The sequence below is a fragment of the Odocoileus virginianus genome, chromosome 6 (assembly GCF_023699985.2).
Source record: "Odocoileus virginianus isolate 20LAN1187 ecotype Illinois chromosome 6, Ovbor_1.2, whole genome shotgun sequence".
NCBI lineage: Eukaryota > Metazoa > Chordata > Mammalia > Artiodactyla > Cervidae > Odocoileus > Odocoileus virginianus.
Genome location: NC_069679.1, coordinates 50,318,963 through 50,341,156, shown reverse-complemented (window position 1 = coordinate 50,341,156; position 22,194 = coordinate 50,318,963). Strand labels below are relative to the sequence as shown.

At 38.7% G+C, this 22,194-nt stretch overlaps 1 protein-coding gene and 1 long non-coding RNA gene across 5 annotated transcripts in view; one reads left to right on the top strand and one right to left on the bottom strand.

Annotated features, from left to right (window-relative positions):
- Positions 1 to 22,194, bottom strand: part of LOC110126042 (uncharacterized) — a 98,925-nt gene that overhangs the window by 36,048 nt on the left and 40,683 nt on the right. For both annotated transcript variants that reach the window (XR_011488304.1, XR_011488305.1), the window contains exon 4: positions 283 to 369. This is a non-coding gene — a long non-coding RNA (uncharacterized lncRNA). The remainder of the gene's footprint in view (positions 1 to 282; positions 370 to 22,194) is intronic.
- The window catches only part of SLC12A1 (solute carrier family 12 member 1), an 88,346-nt gene that overhangs the window by 53,416 nt on the left and 12,736 nt on the right, over positions 1 to 22,194 (top strand). For all 3 annotated transcript variants that reach the window (XM_020875482.2, XM_020875480.2, XM_070469332.1), the window contains exons 17-22: positions 857 to 997; positions 3,525 to 3,631; positions 7,361 to 7,443; positions 17,104 to 17,247; positions 20,040 to 20,171; positions 20,408 to 20,519. In XM_020875482.2, coding sequence (XP_020731141.2) covers positions 857 to 997; positions 3,525 to 3,631; positions 7,361 to 7,443; positions 17,104 to 17,247; positions 20,040 to 20,171; positions 20,408 to 20,519 — 719 coding nt within the window. The remainder of the gene's footprint in view (positions 1 to 856; positions 998 to 3,524; positions 3,632 to 7,360; positions 7,444 to 17,103; positions 17,248 to 20,039; positions 20,172 to 20,407; positions 20,520 to 22,194) is intronic.

The window sequence follows — 22,194 nt, the reverse complement described above, 5'->3', positions numbered from 1 at the left end:
AGATGCGGGTTTGATTCCTGGGGCAGGAAGATCCTCTGAAGGAGGGCATGGCAACCCATCCCAGTATTCTTGTCTGGAGAATTCCCATGGACAGAGGAGCCTGGTGGGCTACAGTCCACAGGGTACAAAAAGTCAGACATGACTCTAGTGACTGACCACACACGATGTCAATATCACACAGAGAAAAGTGATACAACGGTGTCTTCACCACATAAAAAAACAAAGAATGGGCCTGATAGAATTATCAAGATGTAATTGTTCCTGCCAGGATTTGCAACTCACCACATTTTGGCTCCCAAGAGTGCTGTCATGTTTCTTGAAACTGGGCTCTAGCTGAGGCTTCCTTGGTATTCATAAATGTGGGTCTTGCTATTTAAAAAAAAAAAAAAAAATTGGTCATACCGCACAGCATGTGGGATCTTAAGTTTCCCAATGAGGGACTGAGCCTGCCCCCTGCATTGGAAGGCAGAATCTTAGCCACTGGATCACCAAGGAAGTCCCCGGCTCTTGCTATTGAGTCAAACGTTGATGGTGTATTTATCCTGAACCTCGTCAATCACATTTTCTGTATTTTTTCTCATGTGCCATCAGCTCTTTCTTTCATTTGACATGAGGCAGTTAACTAAGCAGGTGCTACTACATCTAGACATTCTGCACGGAAAGTGAGTAATGTGAGCAGCCCAAGTTCTTTCCAGAAGGTTGAATGTCTGTGAAGCCTGTTTAGTGAGGTGTTTTCCCCTCTTTCCCATTTCTTAACCCAACACAGCATTGCTGGCTATTTTTGTCCTTTAGAAAATAACAGCAGTGTGATGTATAATAGCAGGGCTTCTAACCAATATTTCATTGTGTCATACAGGGACCGCGCAAGCTGTGTGTTAAAGAGATGAACAGTGGCATGGCAAAAAAGCAGGCCTGGCTTATAAAGAACAAAATCAAGGCATTTTATGCAGCAGTGGCAGCAGATTGTTTCAGGGATGGTGTCCGAAGTCTCCTTCAGGTAAGGCTGGCATCGAGAGAATGAGTACAGAGGCAAAAGACAATTAGCACTCCATTGTAATGAAGCTCCCAAATGGAACTGCTCCGGAACTGCTGCAGTTAGGCAGACTAGCATCAGAAATCAATACAGATGGTTAAGGAATTCATTTTGAATTCCTGGGGATAGGCAAAGCTAAAACAGAAGCAGAGAGGTTCTATTACAGTGAACTATGAGTGATACGCTGGAAATGGAAAATGAGGTTGCCTTTGGCCAGCAGCATATATTCTGTCTCATACTTATTGAAATGCAAATTTGTTCTGATAGTTGACAACATTCAAGCTCCTATTAAAACTTCAAACTATTTTTACATCTCATACTGCATATAGCAAGGCTCAAGTCAGGCATTCTTTTCCTTTTTTCTTTTGCAAATGGTGTGAGAGCAGCTGCAAGACTGGACTAAATAAATGTCTGGTGATCTGGGCATAAAATCTCCCACTCCTCCTTAATTATTTCCAGAATGTTAAGTAAAATGTAATAATCTCTGTGGTTTAACACTAAAGCTCACAGTTCTTCCATCTTTTCTCCCTGATTCTTTCTTTTTCTCCTCTCCTTTTATAATATATGGAATCTTTCCCTAGTCCTGATTTTCTAAATTTAAGGTGCCAGAGAATTCTAAAACAATCCAGGAGAACCTCAGAAATTGTAGGGCTTGGTTTTCTAATACTTTGGACTTCAATATTGTTGGAAAAACCTTATTGTACATATACTAAATGATATATTTAGCTTTCAGAATTGCCATCTACAGGAGTGTCAAAATTCAGGATTGCATCCAGCTAATGCTGATGGCTTATGCAGGCCGGAAAGAAAACACATGGATTAAATTGTAATATTTGGGAGAATAAGAGTTTTTGATGCATTCCTGTCTCTAGTATCCCCAAAGAACAAAGTAGCTTTACATGTAGAGAAACCATTTCTGAAAAACCTATTACCTTCTTCTGAATACCAACGAGCCTCTGTTACTAATTTGATAAATCATGGAAATAGATGTCATTGCAAGATGCTGATTTTCCTTTCAGTAGCAAGTTATTTTTCAGTAGTTCTTTGGTTAAATGGGTTGGGAAGGTTACACATTTAATGTAAAATTATCATGGAAGGTTAGTAAAATAATAAGAATCTCAACTAGGAATGAGACAACAAATACAGAATAAGAACATGAAGAGGGAAGACATTGGCATGTAAAACAATTCACCTATTAATCCAGAAGAAATTGTAAAAAAAAAAAAAAAAAAACCTTGACATGAATTTCTTCAGAGAAGAATGGGAGTAAGAGAGGTCATGTCAAAAAGGGCAGGACAGAACAGTATTAAAGGGAAGCACTGACAACTATACCATTTTGAATAAAACCTTCTTTGCATCTAAAAAATTATGATATGAACGGCCACATCCTCAAATCGTAGTCATGGAAAACACTACATCCATACTGCCGTGTATCTGCCAAGGGTCAGATGACAGCTCTAAGGAGCTATTCGGCTACCTGTACATTTCTAAGGACAACACACAAAATGAGGTGGAGGCAAAGCTTATTTCAGGAACCCTCTATCAATACCTATCTTTTTTACACTTGCTACTGTCACTTCAATGTCCCACTTTTGTCACCTGTGTCACTATTCCCATGACCCAGAATATCCTTCCTTCACTTCTGCTGTTCCTCTTACTTTTACTTGGCAACATCTAACGAAACTGCCAGATCCAAAACAAACGTCAGCTCTCCCAAGATACCATTCAAAATGTTTTCCCTTACACTTCCATATGATTTCTTACTGCATTTGCACATTAATAATAATTATTTGTATGTATCTGTCACCTCAATCTTACTCGAAACTCCTTCAGGCCAAAGAATGTGTCTCACTACTCTCTCACAGCACCTAACATAGCACTTTGCAATGAATAGGTGCTCAGTAATATTGCCCGATTAAATTTAATTAGCTGGAAGCCATATCCTGTCACCTAATGGGGGGAATGAAACTTCTGGTATGGAAGATGGCTATTAATGATACTGTCATGTAAGAGGATTAGATTCTGGAAACATAGCTCAGTTATTCTTCAATAAATAATATAAGTAGAAGTTTCAGTGGTTCTTCTATATAGGAATTTTCCAAACATGGATTTTATTGCTAATGACATTATGGATATAGCAGGTGGAAATGAGCTTTGAACCACCAAGTTACAGCACGCATGCCAACAGTTAAGCCAACCCTCACTTGATTTTAAATTATTGAACCATTTTAATGAGTGTATCAGAAGAAATGCAAATGACTGCTAATTTAGAAAAGCTACATTTCTGTCATCTAAAATCCATTTATGGCTGAGATGATTTAGAACTAATCTTTCTATTTTATGCTTGGGTACGGGCATGAAGGACATGCACTAAAATGTAATCTAATCTTCAGAACATTACTTCAGTGCTCTTTTGGACATTATTTTTCATTTGCAGAGGTAGCTTCCTGGTCTGGTAATAGTTGCCCATGTGTTTATCTCCTCTGTTTAGGCCTCGGGCTTAGGACGAATGAAACCAAACACTCTGGTGATTGGATACAAAAAAAACTGGAGGAAGGCTCCCCTGACAGAGATCGAAAACTATGTGGGAATCATACAGTAAGTGATGGCTTTCAAGACGTGCTCTTGTTTGTAAGGCACTAACCAGGGCAGTACATAACTGACACTGTTGTACAGAATGAATTGCCTGAGAAGACGACATTCCCCTGGTGCTCTGAATTCTTTAGCAAAGTGGAAAAACACTGCCAGTATTAAAACCTGAGGGAATCGTGTCTTCAGAGGAGGAGGGGTAGGGAAAATTCGGCGTCAGAGAAAAAGGTAAATATAAAGAGTTACAATCTTAAAACTTATTTACAAAATTAAAAGGCAAGGACAACTAGGTAAGGAAGGAATTGTTTTTTCAAAACAGTTGGAATCTTAGGTTGGCTGATGTGCTCAATTCAGTGATCTTACCTTGAGCCTCACCTCCCCCGTTGTGATACAAGGATCCACATGGCAGGTGCCTTTGACAGGTAACAATGTTAGTTTACGGACAAAAAGTGAGTTTAAAATGCATGTGATATCTAACATCTAAAAATGGAAGAAGTCATGGGATAGGGATAATAATGCTAATCCTTAAAAGACTAGTTGGCACCAGGCTAATGTCCTTAACGTGAATTATCCCACTTAATTCTCACAAGAAGCCTTTGAAGTAAGGACTAATACTGTTCTGATTTTATGAGTAGAGACATAGACATTAAAAATTAACTAAAAGGCAGAAAATGACAAGTTTTACAAGAGACAGAGCTGGAATTCTGACCCAAGACCAATCAAGTTCAAAGTTTAAACTAACGATCACAATGCCATGCCACCTTCAAAACCACATGTATACCGAAAGTATTATCTGGCTTGGTTCCTTCTTTTAAGTAAGAGAAGACAAATACTATACACAGAGAGCAACTCAGGGTGTCCTCAGTGACAATTCTAAAAAATTGAGCCTCTCTTCCAGACTTGAAAATACTTAACCAGCTTTGTCTCAAGGAGGGTGATATTAGCTAGGCCTAACAGCCATCTTTTGTGTCAATAGCTCAGAAAGTGGAATATTTCCTCTGTCTGATTTCATACCACAGGGTAGAGAACATGCCAAGAGGTCTGACTGCACTTACGATTCCATAATACAGAGGAAAAAATTCCTCACCCCTTCAAAGCAGGTATATACCCAGTGTTTCTTATACCAGGCTTTGTCTTCCGGCTCCTGCTAGAATGAGTATCACATTTACCATTATTTGGGGGAGATTTAGGGAACACAACGAAACATTCCCATATTAGTTCTATTAAAAAGAAATACAAGAAAATAATTTTCATCTTCTGAAATTATATGGATTACTGACCAAACAATCATTTAACAGTCCTCCTAACATGGGGAACTCATGTATTAAATGCATCCTTCTGAACTGTGTTCCCTAAACATGTGACATCTAGATGCCGTGTGCAGCTATCTGGCTCCGACTGGTACTCTAAGTTTAGGGCTAAACCAGGTGATCAGGGACAGAATTTTGCCAGGCTTAGCAAACAGCTTTTTCATATATTTAAAATCACAATTAGCTGCTGGCCAGACATTCTTAGAAATGGACTAGATCCACACTCTGTTATCCTGATTCTTCAGTAAAGTTTCATCCTCATCTTAGGAAGAAAGACGGGTGGAGTAAAAAGGAAAAAATAAGCGAATCTTCGGTCAAAGAGCCCATTAGTGATATAATATTATCTGAGTTCATCTTCCAACCTCCCTACCATCTGAAATATCCTAAAATTTCAAAGAACCAAAAATTAAGCTGGGGAGACTCCTGGCTTTTATACAAATTAATCATCGGTAATAAAAGTTAGTGTTAAGGTGGATCAAATTTGTACTAGTATAAAACTTAGCTGGCTTGATCAAGTTAAATGATTTTATTTCTACAGCAAATGGAGTCAACACAAAAGGAAGATAATCAGATATCCATTTTGTATTTCTCTAACTTTTTCATTTTGTTTTTTTTTAATGACTTAAAGCACAGTATTATTATTAACAAAAGGGGTATTAATACAATAGTACAATATTTTATTAATACCATTTTCTTTAAGTAAAAGATTTTAAATTTCATAATATTCATAAGTATGATTTAATTCTAATTAGACTTTTATTCGTTTTCATGGGCTGTCATAACAAATGACCTCAAAGTTAGTGGCTTAAAACAACACAAATGTGTTAGCTTACAAAAGTGTAGGTTAAAAGTCTGACTGTCTGAAAGAGAAAGAAAAATACCACATGATATCAGTTATATGTGGAATATAAAATGATACAAATGAACATATTTACAAAACAGACAGGCTCACAGACTTAGAAAATAAACTTAAGGTTACCAAAGAGAAAGGAGGTAAGGGAGAGATAAATTAGGAGCTTGGTATTAGTAGGCACAAACTACTATATATAAAATAAATAATATGGTCCCACTGCATAGCACAGGAAACTATATTCAATATCCTGTAATAAACTATAATGGAAAAGAATATCTACATATAACTGAATCACTTTGCTATACACTGAAAACTAACACAACATAGTAAATCAACTATACTTCAGTTAAAACAAAACAAGTCTTACACCAACCCCCAGACTGTTTTCCCTTCTGGAGGTTCTAGGAGAGAATTCCTAGCCTTGCCTTTTCTAGGTTCTAGAGGCGTCCCACTGCTCATGGCCTCTGTCTCCATCTTTACAGCTTTTAATGGTCAAGTCCTTCTCCCACCACATTGCTCTGACCTCATCCTCTGCTTCCAAATTTTACTTTTAAGGACCTTTGTCATTATACTAATATCCTGGTCCTGGATAATTTTGCTTAACACAGAATTCAGATACCTTTTGTGGAACACACTGTCTACTTTTTATAATCAAGGACACTTAGAAATAAGATTGATCAGGATATTACTTTGTGGAACTTTTGCTAGAATGGATCTATTATTTTAAGTGAAGTTCACTTATGGTTCAAATTTTGAATGGATATTCTTACTATACAGAACTTATTTATATTGCTATTTGAAAATTCAGGTTTACTTTGGCAAGAGACTTTTTTTTGCATATCTCTATAGTTTCTGGGAAAGGGTGACCAAATGAAAAGTCTCTTTGGGCTTCAGATCCATAAAAGATTGAACAAAGGAACTCCCAGGGAGAATATTTCAAATGAACTCAAAGTACCAATTGGTTTGCCTGATATTTAAGGGCAGGGAAAATGTATTTTATAAGAATGGAGATAGAAGAGCTAGTATTTCTTTCCCCTCTAGATAGTCTAATTCCATTGGGTTGGGTTTAGAGAAGATACAACAGCCAACTTCAACAGGATAGGGTTGGCTTGAAAAAGTGTTACTTCAAATGGTCTCTCTAAAATCAATAATGAAAGTTTCTTAGAGGAACTGGAGACATTTTTAACTGGTAACTTGCTGTCAAAAATGTTGTAGGATTCCCCCTCAATGGGTAAGCGGTTTGGCTGATAATTTCAAAGGGTTTGTGGCCTTGAGACTTGTGTACAGTGATTGTTTTGTTTACATTAGAAAAGAATCAAATATTTTAAATAATCAAAGTTCTAATCTTAAAATTCTAGTTGATAGTATTGTTTGAATAAGAGTTAGTTACCTTTCCTTGGAATACATTTTTAAAAGGCATAAAGGGAAAACAAGCAAACAGAAAAAGCATTAACTCTTGACTATGTTCAAAAGTAAATTTTGGTAGCTTAATTACATTAAAACCCTAGAAGTTTAGTATGAGTCCAAATCTTGAGGATTGAGTCATTTAAATCACTATTTTGTTTCTGCTTTCAGTGATGCATTTGATTTTGAGATTGGTGTTGTCATAGTCAGAATCAGCCAAGGGTTTGACATCTCCCAGGTTCTTCAGGTGCAAGGTATGTACTTTCTTTATTCAACAACCAGATATTCATTGAGCACCTACCCCTGCCTGGCATTGTTCTAGGTGCAAGGGGATAGTGCAGAACCCAAAACAGACAAAACGTGCTAACAACGGAGCTCTTGGCAGGACAACGTTCTTGCCCTGACACGAGATGTACCCTTTCCCTGTGTTTTTCTCATTGTTAATATAAGTGGTGTTTGTCTTGCTAACCAGAAATATAGAATAATTCAGGGCAGTTATCAGACTTCTCATCACAAAACCACAAACCCAGTATCACTAAAAATAAATATATTTGGTGAAGTAAACTGCCAAATTAATTTTTGCAAGATGTTTCAAAAATGAAGATTAATTATTTCCTTGGAAAACCATGTATTTTGTTTAAGAGTCTGTGATCTGGTTTGTAGCTAATATGGAAATGAGCCTGAATGTATCATGCTGTGAATCACTAATCTAAGTCAGAGACAGAAGCACTAATTCAGATTAGTGATTCTGCTTTTTCCCTGTAGAGGATTCCATAAACTCCTTGTTAAGTCTTAGAGTATAAACATACCCTCTTGTGTATAAAGTGAAGGACACATCTAAAGAGTCAGCAAAACACTAGGATAGGTCACTAATCCTTGACTCACCTCTTTAGCTGAACTTCACAATGGAGTGCACTGACAAGATGATACTAAAACAGAAGGATATTTGGGGGTAACCTCTTGTGTACCAGGTATGGTATATATTGCAGTGCTGGGTAGACTAAGACTACTAAGCGTCTGTATTGTCAAGGATTCATAGCCATGTAATGGAAACGGGTGCACTATTAGTGTGATAATAGCTATATTAATAGGGTACTATGGAAAAGGAAAAAGGGGCACTTAATTCCAGGGAAGGCTTCCTGGCCAAGTAGGAGCTAACTAGGTAATGGTTGGAGAGAGAAAAAAGAGAATTTGAGCAACAGCATTCTTGGCAAAGAAGAGAGCATTAGCAAAGATATGGGACTGTGGAGGAGTGAGGTATATGGACACCTGAAAGCACATTTGTATTACTGAAGCAGATCATAGTGACATACAAGGCTGCTGATAAAAGATCCTCATTTCAAAAGGCTCATTTGCCTTATTAAAAAGCATGGACCACATTCTATGGACAATGAGGAACCGCTGAAGAGATTTGAAGGGAGGGAATAATATGGTGAAATTTGAGTTTTAGATCTCATACTCTTTCAGTTACATGGAGGATGGACTTGAAGAGGACTAGACCAGAGACAGAAATATAAATCAAAAAGATTTTCATAATCAAAGTGATCAGGTGACAGCTTGGACTAGAGCAGCCTCTCTCAGGGGATGGAGAGAAAAGGACAGTGTACTTTGGAGGTATAAAAAGCAGACTTTTGGGTTTGATAGGATGTGTGGGATAGGAGAGAGGAACAAGAGGAAAAAGATTCCTTGATTCCTTGGCTGACAGAGAACGGTGGTGCTATTAGTGGAAATGGGACCCACAAGAGGAAGAGTAGTAGGTATAATGAAGAGATGTCTGGTTCAGTTGTAAACAATGTCCTATAGGAAATCCTACTGGAAATGTCCAATAGGCAGGTAGATAGTCCTAGACTTAAAGGACAAACTGAACTGGAGATGTTGATATAGATGTTTTGGATCAAATTATATACCCCCAGAATTGGCATGTTGTTAAGTCCTAACCTCACAATGTGGCTATATTTGGAGACAGCGTCTTTAATCAAATAGATAAGGTAAAATGAGACCCCTGGGTTGGGTCCTAATCCCATATGAATGGAGTCCTCAGGAAGAGAGATTAGGACACTGACAAACACACAGGAAAGATCACATGAAGTCAAAAGGAAAAGATGGCCATCTGCAAACCAGAGAGAGAGGCCACAGAATGAACCAACCCGGCCAACACCTTGACCTTAGTGTTATTTTCTAGAACTGTGAGAAAATTAATTTCGGTTGTGTTCTGCCCATATATACGGTATATATCATGGCAGCTCAACCAAACGAATACAAGGAACACCATAATTAAGGTGAAAATTGAAACTGTGATGCTGGAAAATACAACCCAAAACGTGTGTAAGAGTTGAGAGCCCTAAGGCACAAGACAAAGGTCCCAAAGGAAGACTGAGGAAGGAGTGGCCAGAGACAAAAAGGCACCAGGGGTCTGTGTTGTCATGGAGGTCATGGGAACAGAGTGCTCAGAATGTGAACCATCGGCAGAGTCAAATACAGCAAAAGCACCAGTAAATTGCAAATGAAATATAACTGACATGGCACAGATAATCTTAACAATGTCTGTAGAGCGGTGTTGACAGAATCCAGAGTGCAGTGGGTTAGGGAGAGGATGTGAGATGATGAAGCAGAGAATGCGGATATGGCCCACCACCAGGAGCTAAGGAGAGGAATAAGGTTGAGGAGGTCTACTATAGACCTTAGAATAGGAGAAGTGTTTGTTTCCAGGTGAAAAAAGAAATGGGTTCTAGAGAGCAGGAGAGAGTGAAGACAAGGATAAAGAAAGAGATGGCCATGGAATAAGATCTTGGAGGAACGGGAAGATCAAAGGAAGGACATGGATGGAAGAGTTGGCGTGACACAGAAGAAAACTGCTCCATCTTCTAAAATTGGAATTAAAGAAGTGAGGATTGATGAAGAGTTATGTGGATTTGCAGGAGTGGTAAACTGAGGAAGATCATTCACAATATTCTCAATTCTCTCGGTGAAGGTGGAGTAATTTTGCTAGCTGTCCGCTTTTTCTCCAGTGACATTTGATCTCTGGGGTTGAGAGGATCAGGGTTTTGCTGGGTAGGTTCACAGAAAGGAAAACCCTACAAGAGATTTGAGAATGCAAGTGGCTGATGGGTTCAGAGTCTTTTTTTTTTTTTTTTTTTTTGGCCATTTCACCTCTGTCTCATCCTAACAGAAGGGACCATGAGTGAATCAGGTGAATTTTATGATGTAACAATTCTTTTGTTGCAAGAGAGCAGGAAAAAGAAGAAGAAATTAGAACTCAAGCATTTGTATAAGATGGAGAATCACTATCTGATATGCATAGTCTATAATTCTGCATGAAGAACTTTAAAAAATAAAACTCAGAGTAGAATCCATTCTGTGTAAAACTGCTGTGTTAAGGTTATCTTTCATGCCTGCAGCCTTCCTTTCTATGTCTCTTTTCTTTTTCATGGACCTTTTACATCTTCAGGTCAGATATACTAATTCTATGTGGTACTCATGATTAATTTATATTCCTTCCTAATAGAATGTAATGCATTAATAGCACTCATAGCTAACACTTTCGAGCACTTCCTATATGCCATGTGTTATGCTTCATGTTCACACATATTATAATAGTTATCACCCCAACTCCCCTATCAGGCAAATACTATCATTGTCCCCATTTTACAGCTAATAAAATTGAGGCTTAACTAAGATTCACAGCACCAGTAATTGGTAGAGCTAAGATTCAAACCTGTGTCTATCTGAAGCCTCTATTCTACCTTTTAAAAGAGGAGAACTAGAGAAAATGACTTACATAATGAGAAGCAGTGGTGAAATCAGAGAGATAGGAATGAAACAAAGCCATTTCTATCTATTCCTTAAAAAACCCAGCATAGGGGCTTTTTGACTATGGTAAGATAAACATGACGCTGAGGACAATCACAAGAACCTAATATTAAGAGACCTGGTTTGTTAACTTCTACATTTTAGTTTGATTTTTCTGCCTTTTGAGTTGTCCTGTCTTCCATCTAAAAAATAAGAATGCAAACTATAATTTGTATTAAATTACACATTTGCTTTGTATGTTGATCTCTTCAGGCTGAAAGATGTGATACAGCTCCCACCCCTCACTGCTCCATCTGCCAAAGTGCCCTGTCAATTTAGTTCTATAAAGCAATACAGCCAGCAAATTCTGTATATTTCTGAAAGAATCCTGGCAGTGAACTGCATCCCCTTTTAATTTCCCAAGGGAATTATCTGATTTGTATCAACTTTGATGTTTGAAATATTTTTGCTTCTTAGTCAAGGAAGGAAAAATGCAGTAGGATGCTAATAAAATAATTATAAGTACCAATTATCCAGAGTAAACCAAAACAACATTACACAAATACATGAACCTGTAGAAAAACAGCGGCATAATGATAGAAATTAACTTTACCCCACATTTCTATGCATTGTTTTGAAGTTTATGTAATTTATGCCACAACCCTCATATTAGATTTTGAATTGGAAGAAATAAGCTTGCATTTCATTGTATTATACTGTAATACAGAGCTTAATAAGAGCCTGATAAATCTTAAGTATTGCATTACAATATGTTAATAATTATCATCATAGCTTTTCCAGCACCAACACCACGGTGTCATCACAGATTATAATTTAAAGGAAACATTAGCAATTCAGAGTGCTCATATACTGTAGTTAATAAAGCAGTGAATAGAAATCAACTTTATAGGTAATTTACCAGCTAATGACAATTATTTCTATACTGTGTCACAGGCTTATGTGAGGAGAATAATTTTTTATGTAAATAAGATTGATGCTCATAGCATTATAACTTGTATACTGCAGCAACTCATCCAATACTGATGGCTGATAGTTTCTCTTAAGAAGTTAATTTATTGCCTGACAACACACAAAAAAATGCAGTATTTCATACTGCTCACTTCCCAGGGGTATTTAGCAAGTTGCCAACTACAACACAGAGTCCAAATTGTACTGGTAGGAAATAAGGTGATGAGACGTGATTCGCAATATATTGCGGTCAAGTGTTCCGTGGAAGTACTGCACGATTTATGACCATCTCAGAGCGCGAGGATTCTGCTGTGTCTGATGGAGTGGCTTAGAAAAATAAAGACAGATGGCAGTGTAGTAAATAATTACTTGATTGGAAGGTGACCACTGCAGGATTGCTTCCTGCCTTCAATTCAACTAAACTTCACCTGGGGTACGGCACATTGATTCATGTGAGCATTTACAGCTCTGAGTTGATTGACCAAGAAAGAATCATAATTTAATAATTAATAAAGAAAAGCATGCTGTGAAGTCAGAGGGTACACAATTCCTCAGTGGGTTTCCCTGCTCTCTCTTTTGTTGTCAGGTAATTGACTACTCTCTATCCTGAAGATTCAGACTGAATTTCAATTGTAGAATCCTGCCTATTTCTAAAAGACATGTTAAACGAGGCAAAAAAAAAAGACTGGAAATAGACCATTCGAGGCAATCTTGACAACTAAATTGAATTTCAAAATAGTCACTGCAGTTGGTTACCATACAATCAATTTATAAAGCACTTGAAAATAAACCAACTACTGTTCAAGTGGTTTTGGCATTTGCATGAGGTTACAGCTCAGGCTTCACTCTTTGTTCTTCCTATGAAAACTGTTTGGGGGTATGTAGGAGGCCTTGATTAGAAACTCACGCTCAACTGATAGATCCTGAAAGTCTATGCTTTTCTCCCCCATCATTAAAACCTCAGGGATTCTCTTAATCTTGGCATGAGGGAAAGCCAGGCTCTTACGCTCTCCCGAGCAGTATGGCTTTGGAAATATGATATAATATGGAACTATCTAGTATGCAAGATTCAGGATCGTACCAGTGCCCAGATGGTGGCCAGTTCCAGGGTAAGGAGCCCTTTCCTCGTCTCTCCTTCTCGGGGTTAACCCCTCATGTCCTGCCTCTGTCAGGTGCCAGCCTGATCTGTACTGTGAGCTGCTCTCAGCCCCTCTTCTTATAACTCTGTACAAGGCATGAACTCTCCTTCTTTCAAACATTGTCTTTTATACCAACACCCCTCCATGCATGCACACTATACCCACCCCCACCCCTGACAGCTCTTCATTTGTTTTTCTTCCTTTATAGAGATAACTGTGTCAAATGTATCCCACCACATGAAACAGAATTGACCTGTTCTTTTATTTCAGCAAAATATTCTTGAGTGATTGCGGTGACGGGGACTAGTGAGGCATGAACGCATCTAAGAATGTTTGAGAGGGAGTCTGGGAAGCCTAAGCATAGGCTTTGGAATCAGATAGGTCTGGATTCAAATTCAATTACTCTAACGGGAATAACTGTAATACCTAGCTCACAGGTTTGTTGTTTTGGATTAAGGGATATGATGGCTGTGGAGTGTTTGGCATTGTACTTCACACAAAGTAAACTCTCAATAAGTGGTGGTAAGGAAATAGGACATAAGCTACCCTCCAGGAGTTTACAAATTAGTGGGGTTACAATAGACATGTATCTTAAAACTCTTTTCCATGTCACATAGTTTAGTTAGTGGAATAAATTTTGAAGAAGAATATTATTAAAATATGAAATGTTATAGAAATTGCTTGACTGAGAAATTTGAGGATGGTGTTTTTCAAAACATGCAGACTGGGTATTGCTTCATCAGGGAGATATTGGAAGTCAGAGCACATCACTGATGAAGGACCGTAGAGGGATGAACACTAGAATTGGAAACACAAAACTGGGGTCACCGGCTATGCAACCTTGGACAAAGCACCTGAACTCTCTAAACCCAAGTTTCCTTCACAGTAAAATGGGGGGATGGGGGAACGGGGAGAATGTTATAGCTCTGCTTTCATTCTAGTACTCATGCTGGGATGAAATAAGACACTATTGGAAAGAGCATTGTGAATCCTAAATATCACAATGTAACAGTTGTGGTGATGGTAGTGGTGGTGGTAGTGGTGATGAAATGAGTGATTTTCAGTCAGCCTTATGGCAATCGTCACGTCTATCCACTCCTATCTCATTGCCTTATCTCTTTTGTGATTAAAGGCACACTTTTACAAGTCAGCTAGCCAGTGCTCCAATTGAAAGAAATGTTTTGACAAAGTCTACTCGTGATTTCGCATGCAAACAGAGGCAAGCAGTAGGCCACATAGATAATGCAGGAGAATAGATAATCAAAACTTCACTTCTACTTAGCACTGAAAAGAGAAAAGGAGGAAGTGCGCAGAAGGGGGCCTTAGATCACCTATCAAGTGCATAATTAAGAATTAACTTTAATAAGAGTTTGCAAAATCACTTTGAGTGACCATACCACTGTGTGGATCTGAAAGTCCAAGACATCCAAGCAGGCAGACTTTAGCCTTTAGAATGGACTCTGTCAACCTCTGTCTCTGTTGTCTTTGAGGAAACTGCTGAATCTGACTCGCTCACACAAAGTCTGGTTTTGTCTCGCAGGCCTGGGATTTTGCAGTTTGCTCTGTGCAGGATGGGCTTTGCACATACTTTCTGAGCACATTATTGGAGTAGCTCCCGGTTCACTTAGCCAGCCGAATCCTTACAAAGGAGAATTTATTTTTCCCCTCCTTTGTCCAAATTAGAGGACAAAAAACATGGCAACTAGTGGCCAATCACAGGGTATGCTAGAGCCTGCCAAGAAAAGAAAAGGAAAAGAATCCTCTCTCCAGTGCAAACTATGCAGTTGCCCCTAGAGGAACTCAGCAAATACTTGCTTTCCAGATGACTGCAAAGAATAGGTTACCCCACAGCCGACCGCTTGAAGCACCCCACAGAGCGGGCAACAGTTGGGGGGCCATCAGCCAGGACAGTGAAGCTGCTGCGCTCAGGCAGCCTGCCACATGTACCTGTATCCTTAGGGTCTTCTATTTAAAATGACAATTTGGAAGAGACCAAAGTTTTGGGGAATTAGCTTGGCATTACAGCATGTACCTGAGTGTTTAGGTTCATTTGAGGATAAAGAGTTGGAGGTTAATAAAGCAACTCTGAAATAATAGCAAGAAGCCAACAGCAGAAGGTCTTCATGTTGGAGAGCATGTAGAATTTGGAGTCAAGCAGACTCCTTTGCACTGGAACCCTGTGATTTGCTGGGTGACATCAGACAAATTACCTAAACTTTCTGAGCCTCAGTTTCTTCACCTACAAAATGAAGTATAATAGTAACTTTCTCAGAGTTGTTTGGGAATGAATAATGTGCAGCATAGACCCTGGCACCCGAAGAAAGTACAGTAATAATTAACTTCTAAAATAACTCCCAGGCTTCTCAAAGACCTTGATTTGCTTTGCATGACTAAGCCCATTTCCAGAAGTCCAATAAATACAGTGCCTATAGAAATGCATTCATTACTTTGTTCTCTAAGGAGCAACAAAGCACCATGCAGGACCTATTGCTTATTCTTTTTGCAAAGCTAGGAAGTGGGAAAGGTGAGGGGTTATGATTTTCCATTTCACAGATAGGAAATCAGAGGCATAGGAAAAGTAAGTGACTTGCCCAATGTCACATGAAGCCAGCAGCAGAGTTGTAATTGGTTATGACCCCAGTGCAACACAGTGTATGTTCACCTTTCGAAAGTCAGGTGTAAGCAACTCTTGTCTAAGCTTTAATGCCATTCATCTAATTTCTTAGATTTTCTATAGCTGCTGATCTTGAGAACCTTTGAAGCTTTGGGGAAATCACATGGATGATTTGACCTTAAATCTCATGCCACTGGCAAAAGATTAATCGCTGGGACCTGGAAAGGGGCCAGACAATTCTGTGTAGCTGAATAACAGCACCGTCTAGGGATGTGACTGTCCTGACAGATTTAGTTAGTACATAATTGATAAATCTGGAGTTTGTATAGCTTCACTTCCCAGAAAGAAAAGGCAACAGTCTCCTAGGATTGACATTTACAGAAGCCCTTCCAGTGTTTTGTAACACTGAATCTAGGTTTTCTACTCTTCCTCCAAACCTAGCTCATTTTCTAAGGCTCTGTTCTCAGCAGGCAAGAAGATGAGGGGATCTGACAAGTCTCTCACCTTACCACTGTAAGCAAGAATGTCCATCAGTCTTTAGCACAGACATATGACTGCCCTGATCCATGCGGGTTGAGGCCAGCAAGGGATGCAATGCATTACCTAGCAGCTAGGAACTTTCTGTCACCATCAGAATCCAGGAAAGATAAAAGGCATCCAGACCCAGTATCAAAGCTTGGAGAGTGGGTCTAAATCCTGGACAGAACATTTTATACAGCTTGACACTTATTGCAGACTCAAGTGTCGTGAGGCCCTTTTTAGTAATGTGGACTCTGACAGGTGCACAGAAATGTCAGCTTTTATTTCTTTTGCTTTGGTCACTCACTCCAGAAAGTATTTTACTTATTGGAAAGACTTGGTGGTGGTAAATATTTTTCACTGTAAGTTTATTATCAGATCTGGTTCTCTTTCTTTAATTCTTGTTCTCTAGTTTTATGTTTCAATTCAGGAGGCAGTGCTGTGTGTATAATATACACCCAGCATACTTCTACAATTTTGTTACTCCCAGTTGTAAAATATCTTGGCCCGGTAGCTTAGATCAGTAAATCAGTAGCTTTCAGTGTACAAGATCTTACATACAGTGGATCTGGTATCTTGTTTTGCCAGTTGTAAATAAAGATGGCATTAAATATCCTCCTCCTTTGCCCTCACAAATAAAAAACTCAGTGTCCTCATGTATTATAACTTAACAGAGCCAGTTTTCTGAGCTAGTTGTTACTTTCTGAATACAATTTATTGATTCGTGTTACTTCTAAAAAACCATTCAGAAAAATCATATTATGCATAAATAATCATTTAATTGCATAGTCACACCATTTTCAATATTGAAATCATTAGTAAGACCGTTCCTGGAAACGTTGTTGTTTCGAGTTAAGTAAGTGATTTTTGTCTTCTTTCATCAGATGAATTAGAGAAATTAGAACAGGAGCGGCTGGCTTTGGAAGCCACCATCAAAGATAATGAAAGTGAAGAAGGAAATGGAGGCATCCGAGGCTTGTTTAAAAAAGCTGGCAAGCTGAACATTACTAAGCCAACTCCTAAGAAAGGTAAGTGCTTTTAAGAGTTACAAGAAAAGTTACAAAATGAGCCAAAATGAATCTTCAGGGGTCAGTAGTCAATATCTAAGTTACTGGGGGCATTGTGTGTAGGTAAGGACTAAAAGACATTTCCTTAGAGAAGATAGTATGGCTAAAAGGTAGAAGCTATTGTCACTTATTAACAACATTCACCCCTTTGTATCATCTTACTGTAAAAATTCTCTGTTTTAAAATAATATTTAGTTTTGAAGATATATAGTGGTTAAGCCGATTGAATGCCATAAGAAGCAAAAAAAAAAAAAAAAAAAAAAAGTTCTTAGTTAAGATGTAAAGGGGATAGAAGTTCATGACCTGATACCGAAACTGGTTTATCTATACACCCACACACCTTGCAGATATTTCAGGAGACTGAAAGTCGACTGTTACAGGAAAGTAAGGGATCCAGGTAGAATTCTAATATCAAAACTACATCTTTATCACAAACCAGAATTCTGGACTTGGAACTTCATTGACACTAATTACCTGCAGATTTTGGCTAAATGGTACACTTATCTCTGATTGTTCAGTGTACATCCCAGGAATGGAGGCCACAGAATGAGACCTTGTTATAAGTTTTATAAACAGGTGATTCAAATGACTGATTTTTTAAAAAATTGTTCTCTTTACAGAAAGTTTTTTTATGAGGTCCATAGCGACCTCTGCTGGTAGAAAATTAGAATGTTAAGGTTCATTTCTTTCATGCACAAATAGTCTTGTAGTTCATGAAGTCCTTCACTGGTGCGAAGCCCAGGAAAGATCATTTCTTTGGCAAGGTCTCCAGGTCAAGTAGCAAGATCCAAACTGAGACTTAGCAGGCTGCTGGTCTAGGTTTATAGGAGCCAATCTTTCAAAGAGGCCACTTCTTTACCCTGGAAAAGGTTTGGGTCAGTTTTCTTATTTTCCTACTATGACCCAAGGACCAAACTTAACCTGTAATACCTTTTTGTACATCTACATAGCATTATGAGAAACCCAAACATTTCTCCCTTTCAAATACTTAGAGGTACCCTTGGGTGCCAGAAACATTTGATGGCCTAGGGGAGAACCTGCTGAGTATTACCTTCCTTAAAATGACATTTTCTAGGAAAATGATGTTTGAATCTTAAGTTGGAGGTACATCAAGTCTTTCCAGGTACAAATATTAGAATAAGACCCTCTGGGTGCTAACTACTATCGTCTTTCCTTTACAATTGTTTGGTGTAGTCATGAGAAGAATTAACTGCCCATTGAATCTGCTCTGTGAACAGAACAACCTGAGAAGCAATGGAAAATTCAGAAGTCATAGCCCATACTCTTCTCTAGCTAAAGGAGAGGAGAGAAGTAACAAGGTCCTTATTAGTGAAAGTGGAACTTATTTATTCCAGAAAGCTGTTTCTGCATGACAATACTTTTGGCAAAAACATACATCTCTGAAAGTTAACATGTCTCATTGTTCAGAAAAGTAAAATTATGTTATGTTTTTGTTTCAATGCCTAAATTTTCAAGCACAGCTCTGAAGTAGGCCCTGTTACTGCTCTGAGCTTTTGTCAGTTGAGGACTCTTTGAAGTTCTAGATCAGGACCAAGCTCGGTCTCCAGGCATACAGGAGTCCTCTGGATGCTCTGATCTGCTTCTAAGTGGGGGCAGTTTGGTCCACTTGGTAAACATATTTACTTTCTCCTTTAGCAGTCCTGAGATAGAAACAATATGAGATAATTGCTTCAGAACTGACCAGCCCAACCATGGAAACAGCAAAAGACAGAACAAAGCATCCTGAGACCCTCTTAGATCAGAGAGAAAGCTCTAACAAGGCTGTCATCTCTGCACTAAGCACGATGCTGATACTATCGCTTTGAAATAGAGCAATGAAGTCACAACTTTCAAAGACGTGGAAATGAGAAATAATACATAGGGTGTAGCAAAGAAACACCTACTGGAGAATAGGAATGAGGGTTCTGCTCAAACACTGCCCTGCTTCCCTGATACACTTTCCCTGTGTCCATGTAAGGGTGCAAATTACATTAAAACATTTATAAGTACTTTATGTACACCCTTAACTGTAACTCAAGAAGAGGTAATTTTCATCCATATTTCCTGGCTTCTTCATCTCATTCGTAGAGATTCAAATAGCTCAAGAGGTTTTACCTTAGACTCACAAGATGCCAGGAAAAGAAAAGAGAAGAGTAAGCCAGGCCTATGTTAGGACCAAAGGGTCATGGAGAGTTGAGATGCTCAAGGTCCCTGGCAACGTTTATAATCCAGACATTTCTGGAATTCATACCAAAACTGTGCTCAAATGAACATATTGTCTAGCGAAGGAATACTTCTGATTCTTTTGGTTATCTCTAGAAAAGCAATAACTACATGTTCTATTAATACTTTTAAGTACATCTGATATTGTAACCTGAGTTATATATGAAATTTAGGAAAGTGAGGATATTTTGGGTTTTGTATCAGATAATTTAGCATTGCAACATGTCTAAATAATAATTCTGCACTGAGACAGATTACTAAGGATCTGAAAAAATTTACTACTCTATAATAAAAACTGTAATCATAAGATCAATATCAAATTTTTCTGAACTATGGAAGGTGATCTAAATTATTGTGGGATTTGACCTTTATCTTTTCTTTTGTGGAGAATAGGGCTCACTCTTTTCCCGAAGTATAAAAAACACAAAGTCATGACCCTTCTTCTATTTTCCTGAATAGATTTATTGGCAAGTTATTTTGTTTCTTTCCTCAAAAGACAAATGAATGTATTACTTTCTCTTTCGTTACAGATAGCGGCATTAACACAATCCAGTCAATGCACGTTGGGGAGTTCAACCAGAAACTGGTGGAAGCCAGCACCCAATTTAAAAAGAAGCAGGGAAAAGGCACAATTGATGTTTGGTGGTTGTTTGATGATGGAGGTAAAAAATTTCAGAATATACACTAGAGAGCAGAATTTCTTGTTGATAAATTTAAGAAACTGCATGGGGAGGTATATGAAAACGGTATCAGTTAAAGAATAACATTTCCGTGTTCTCTAAAGATTTAAATTATTTAGGAGCTATGAGTGTGGGAATGAATACAGATATAAAGTTATTCGTTTCCTTTCAATTGGATATGCTCATCCTTTCTGTCATAATTTACTCTTTTTTTTCAGGGTTAACACTCCTTATCCCCTATATCTTGACTCTCAGAAAAAAATGGAAAGACTGTAAATTAAGAATCTATGTTGGAGGGAAGATCAATCGCATTGAAGAAGAAAAAATTGCGTAAGTAATTTATCACTTGTTGAAGGATTTTGGATGTTTGTTGCTTGAATGCTTTACTTTTAAAAAACTTTAAGTGTCTTTGAGGCACAATAAATTTAAAGAAAAAAAGTCACCACGCTAGCTCTGAGGCTGCTTGGTTTCTGTCAATAAATTATCTGAGTAATTTTCCTAATCATTGTCTTCAAGTCCTTTTACCCCCTTCCACAAATGCTTTCAATAAGCATTTGGCATGGAAGCCCATCTCAAGTCTTCAGTGAGAGCATCATTATCTTGTATAATGTTTATTTTGTTCTGACTAGTAAATGCATCCAAGAAAGGAAGAGCCTGAAGGCATCTGTGTCCAAATTCTGTCCAGTTTCTTCTGGGAGATTCAAACCTGTTAATTCGAGGCAGTCCCTCTAGCCTAGCACACTTAGAAGAAAATAGAGAGACGGCACCCTGTCCAAGCCCCAGCTCTGCCACTGACAAGATGCAGGACTTTGCAACAGTTACTGTACCTATCTGGGTCCCCCAGTTGTTCACTTGTAGTTTCAAAGTATTTAAATGGGTGACTGTTGGTAACTCTTCTGATTAAAATAAATAAATAAGCCAAGTTCCATGGTGCTAAGTCTGTTCCTTTCTCATTTATTTAGTCATGGAGAGTGGATCTCTAGTTGTGAAAGCAACAAGCATGCCAAGAGTGTGGTGCATCCAAAGATCTCTGGACGAAATCTGGAGAATGACTTTTGGCAGCCCGTAGTCCCTCATGGCATGCCTAAGTCCTAACAATTTCTGGAATGGCTGCTTTCAGAAGTCACAAAATAATGACTGGCTCTTCAGTTCAGTTCAGCTCAGTCGCTCAGTTGTGTCCGACTCTGCAACCCCATGGACTGCAGTGCGCCAGGCTTCCCTGTCCATCACCAACTCCTAGAGCTTGCTCAAACTCATGTCTATCAAGTCGGTGATGCCATCCAATCATCTCATCCTCTGTCATCCCCTTCTCCTCCTGCCTTCAATCTGTCCCAGCATCAGGGTCTTTTCCAATGAGTCAGCTCTTTGCATCAGGTAGCCAAAGTATTGGCACTTCAGCTTTAGCATCAGTCCTTCCAGTGAATATTCAGAACTGATTTCCTTTAAGGTGCTCTGGTTGAATCTCCTTGCAGTTCAAGGGGCTCTCAAGAGTCTTTTCCAACACCACAGTTCAAAAGCATCAATTCTTCAGCTCTTAAGTCATTTTTTCACATTGTCTCCCCCTTCTTAGAAAGTTATTTAGTTCAGTTCAGTTCAGTTCAGTCACTCAGTCGTGTCCAACTCTCTGCGACCCCATGAACTGCAGCACACCAGGCCTCCCTGTCCATCACAAACTCCCAGAGTTTACTCAAACTCATGTCCATCGAGTCAGTGATGCCATCCAACCATCTTATTCTCTGTCATCCCCTTTTCCTCCTGCCCCCAATCCCTCCCAGCATCAGGGTCTTTTCCAATTAATCAACTCTTTGCATGAGGTGGCCAAAGTACTGGAGTTTCAGCTTCAGCATCAGTCCTTCCAAGGAACACCCAGGACTGATCTCCTTTAGGATGGACTGGTTGGATCTCCTTGCAGTCCAAGGGACTCTCAAGAGTCTTCTCCAACACCACAGTTCAAAAGCATCAATTCTTCGATGCTCAGCTTTCTTCACAGTCCAACTCTCACGTC